This window comes from Babylonia areolata, chromosome 29 (assembly GCF_041734735.1).
Source record: "Babylonia areolata isolate BAREFJ2019XMU chromosome 29, ASM4173473v1, whole genome shotgun sequence".
Classification (NCBI taxonomy): Eukaryota; Metazoa; Mollusca; class Gastropoda; order Neogastropoda; family Buccinidae; genus Babylonia; species Babylonia areolata.
This window is the reverse complement of record NC_134904.1, coordinates 21,678,919-21,681,418: the sequence shown is the minus strand read 5'-3', so window position 1 is coordinate 21,681,418 and position 2,500 is coordinate 21,678,919. Positions and strand designations below refer to the sequence as shown.

The following is a 2,500-nucleotide window of genomic DNA, read 5'->3' as shown; positions in this document are numbered from 1 at the left end:
TGAGAACCCTTTTAGGACTTCAAAACAAAGTGGCCGTCATACAAGATATTACTTACAGACGTTACTCAAATGTATACTCATCAAATGTATTTGATACATCCGAGGTAGTTTTTCTTTTCTTTTATTTCTTCATGTCTATATTAGACAATATCAATTGAACTGATTTTTCATTGATTCTTTTTTGTGCGTTGTGAAATAGAAATACCCTTGCAAGTAGATTGTCACCGAGATCTTAATGTGATGATGATGTAAATTTTCTAAAGAGACACGTTGAATAATATATTGTGCAAAATTCTATAAATAATGATGATGTTTCAGTGAGAGAAACATAGCCTTCAATGCAAAGTAGGGGGAAAAGAACCGTTCTGGAACTTTCGCAGTCTTCTTCTCGAGAGCATTGTCAAAATAATGATGCTGAAATTTCGGGAAATGGTGGGGTATGCAGCTAATGCAATTAGCTAACTCCTAACCAGAGATGCTTTCTTACTTTTTATTTTATTTTGATAAAATCCATAATCATCGTTACAAAAACACTGAATAATAACTGTAAATCGTGGACTGAAACACGATTTTTCAACGTGTTCATGACGTGTGAGCGCCACAAACAGCCGTTTGTTTATTCAGTGAGAAACTAGTGGCAGATCCTAAGCATATTTCACGATTTAAACCATTTCTCGATTAAAAAACAAATTATGAAAACAAGCCTGTTTTTATGAAGTAGTCCTTAACTTTTATCACTATCTTTTTATTTTATTTTAATTATTATTAAGTCTCTATGTACAGATGGAAACCATAAAAGAATATATCTTATCTGGAATCTAATTGGTCTCACAGGATTCCCAAGTGCAGAGTACAGACATTGAGAAAATTCACAAATTTCAATGAATCTTTTTTCATCTTAGAACTATTGTTGCTGTTGTTGTTGTTGTTTTATTGATGGCTTTAGACAGTAGTTGTGTTTTTGTCCCTTGGAACTAACATGTTCTTTCTCTGTCCCTTGGAACTAACATGTTCTTTCTCTGTCCGGGATTGTTTCCAGTGTTATTCAAGTTGGTTGAGATTTGTACACTGAAAACAACAAATAACAAGCAATGGTATGACTCGTTTGTTGTGAAAACAGCAACACGATTCACCAAAATTGCTCCGTACAGTGACGTGGAATGCTTGGAAAGTATGACTTTTACCTGACTTTTCCCAATTAATTAAGTGAAAGCAGCACGATCTATCAATGTCCTAACACTACACCTTTCATGCTCCGACCGCCACGCAGATGCTCCCAGTGACGCCATCTTGAGGTGTTCGTTTGAAGACAACCTCTGCGGCTTCAGGCACGAAGCTGGCGACAGGTGGCGCTGGACGGTTACCACAAGCAACAGCTCGGCACCTTCCCAGACTCAGCGCCCAAAGAGTGACCGATACGGGGAGACAAGCAGTAAGCTGCTGTTGGTGGAGTGACAGTGTTGGGGAAGTGATAGTGTTGTGAAGTGACAGTTTGGTGAAGTGACAGTGTGATGAAGTGACAGTGTTGTGAAGTGACCGTGTGATGAAGTGACAGTGTGGTGAAGTGACAGTGTTGTGGAGTGACAGTGTTGTTGACAGTGTTGTGAAGTGACAGTGTTGTGAAGTGACAGTGTGGTGAAGTGACAGTGTTGTGGAGTGACAGTGTTGTGAAGTGACAGTGTGATGAAGTGACAGTGTGATGAAGTGACAGTGTTGTGCAGTGACAGTGTTGTGAAGTGACAGTGTTGGTGAAGTGACAGTGTGATGAAGTGACAGTGTTGTGCAGTGACAGTGTGATGAAGTGACAGTGTTGGTGAAGTGACAGTGTGATGAAGTGACAGTGTTGGTGAAGTGACAGTGTGATGAAGTGACAGTGTTGGTGAAGTGACAGTGTGATGAAGTGACAGTGTTGTGCAGTGACAGTGTTGTGAAGTGACAGTGTGATGAAGTGACAGTGTGGTGAAGTGACCGTGTGATGAAGTGACAGTGTGGTGAAGTGACAGTGTGATGAAATGGCAGTGTGGTGAAGTGAGAGTGTGATGAAGTGCCAGTGTGGTGAAGTGCCAGTGTTGGTGAAGTGCCAGTGTTGTGAAGTGCCAGTGTTGGTGAAGTGACAGTGTGATGTGGGTGACAGTGTTGTGAAGTGACAGTGTGATGAAGTGACAGTGTTGTGAAGTGACAGTGTGTGAAGTGACAGTGTGATGAAGTGACAGTGTTGTGAAGTGACCGTGTGATGAAGTGACAGTGTGATTTGAGTGACAGTGTTGTGAAGTGACAGTGTGATGAAGTGACAGTGTTGTGAAGTGACAGTGTGATGAAGTGACAGTGTTGTGAAGTGACCGTGTGATGAAGTGACCGTGTGATGAAGTGACAGTGTTGTGAAGTGACAGTGTGATGAAGTGACAGTGTTGTGAAGTGACAGTGTTGTGAAGTGACAGTGTGATGTGAGTGACAGTGTGATGAAGTGACAGTGTGACAGTGTTGTGAAGTGACAGTGTTG

The 2,500-nt window shown here is 41.2% G+C and overlaps 1 protein-coding gene across 1 annotated transcript in view; it reads left to right on the top strand.

Annotated features, from left to right (window-relative positions):
• LOC143274613 (bone morphogenetic protein 1-like) overlaps positions 1-2,500 on the top strand; it is a 35,943-nt gene that overhangs the window by 27,374 nt on the left and 6,069 nt on the right. Inside the window, exon 15 of the mRNA XM_076578481.1 lies at positions 1,271-1,432. Within this exon, the coding sequence (XP_076434596.1) occupies positions 1,271-1,432 (162 nt within the window). The remainder of the gene's footprint in view (positions 1-1,270; positions 1,433-2,500) is intronic.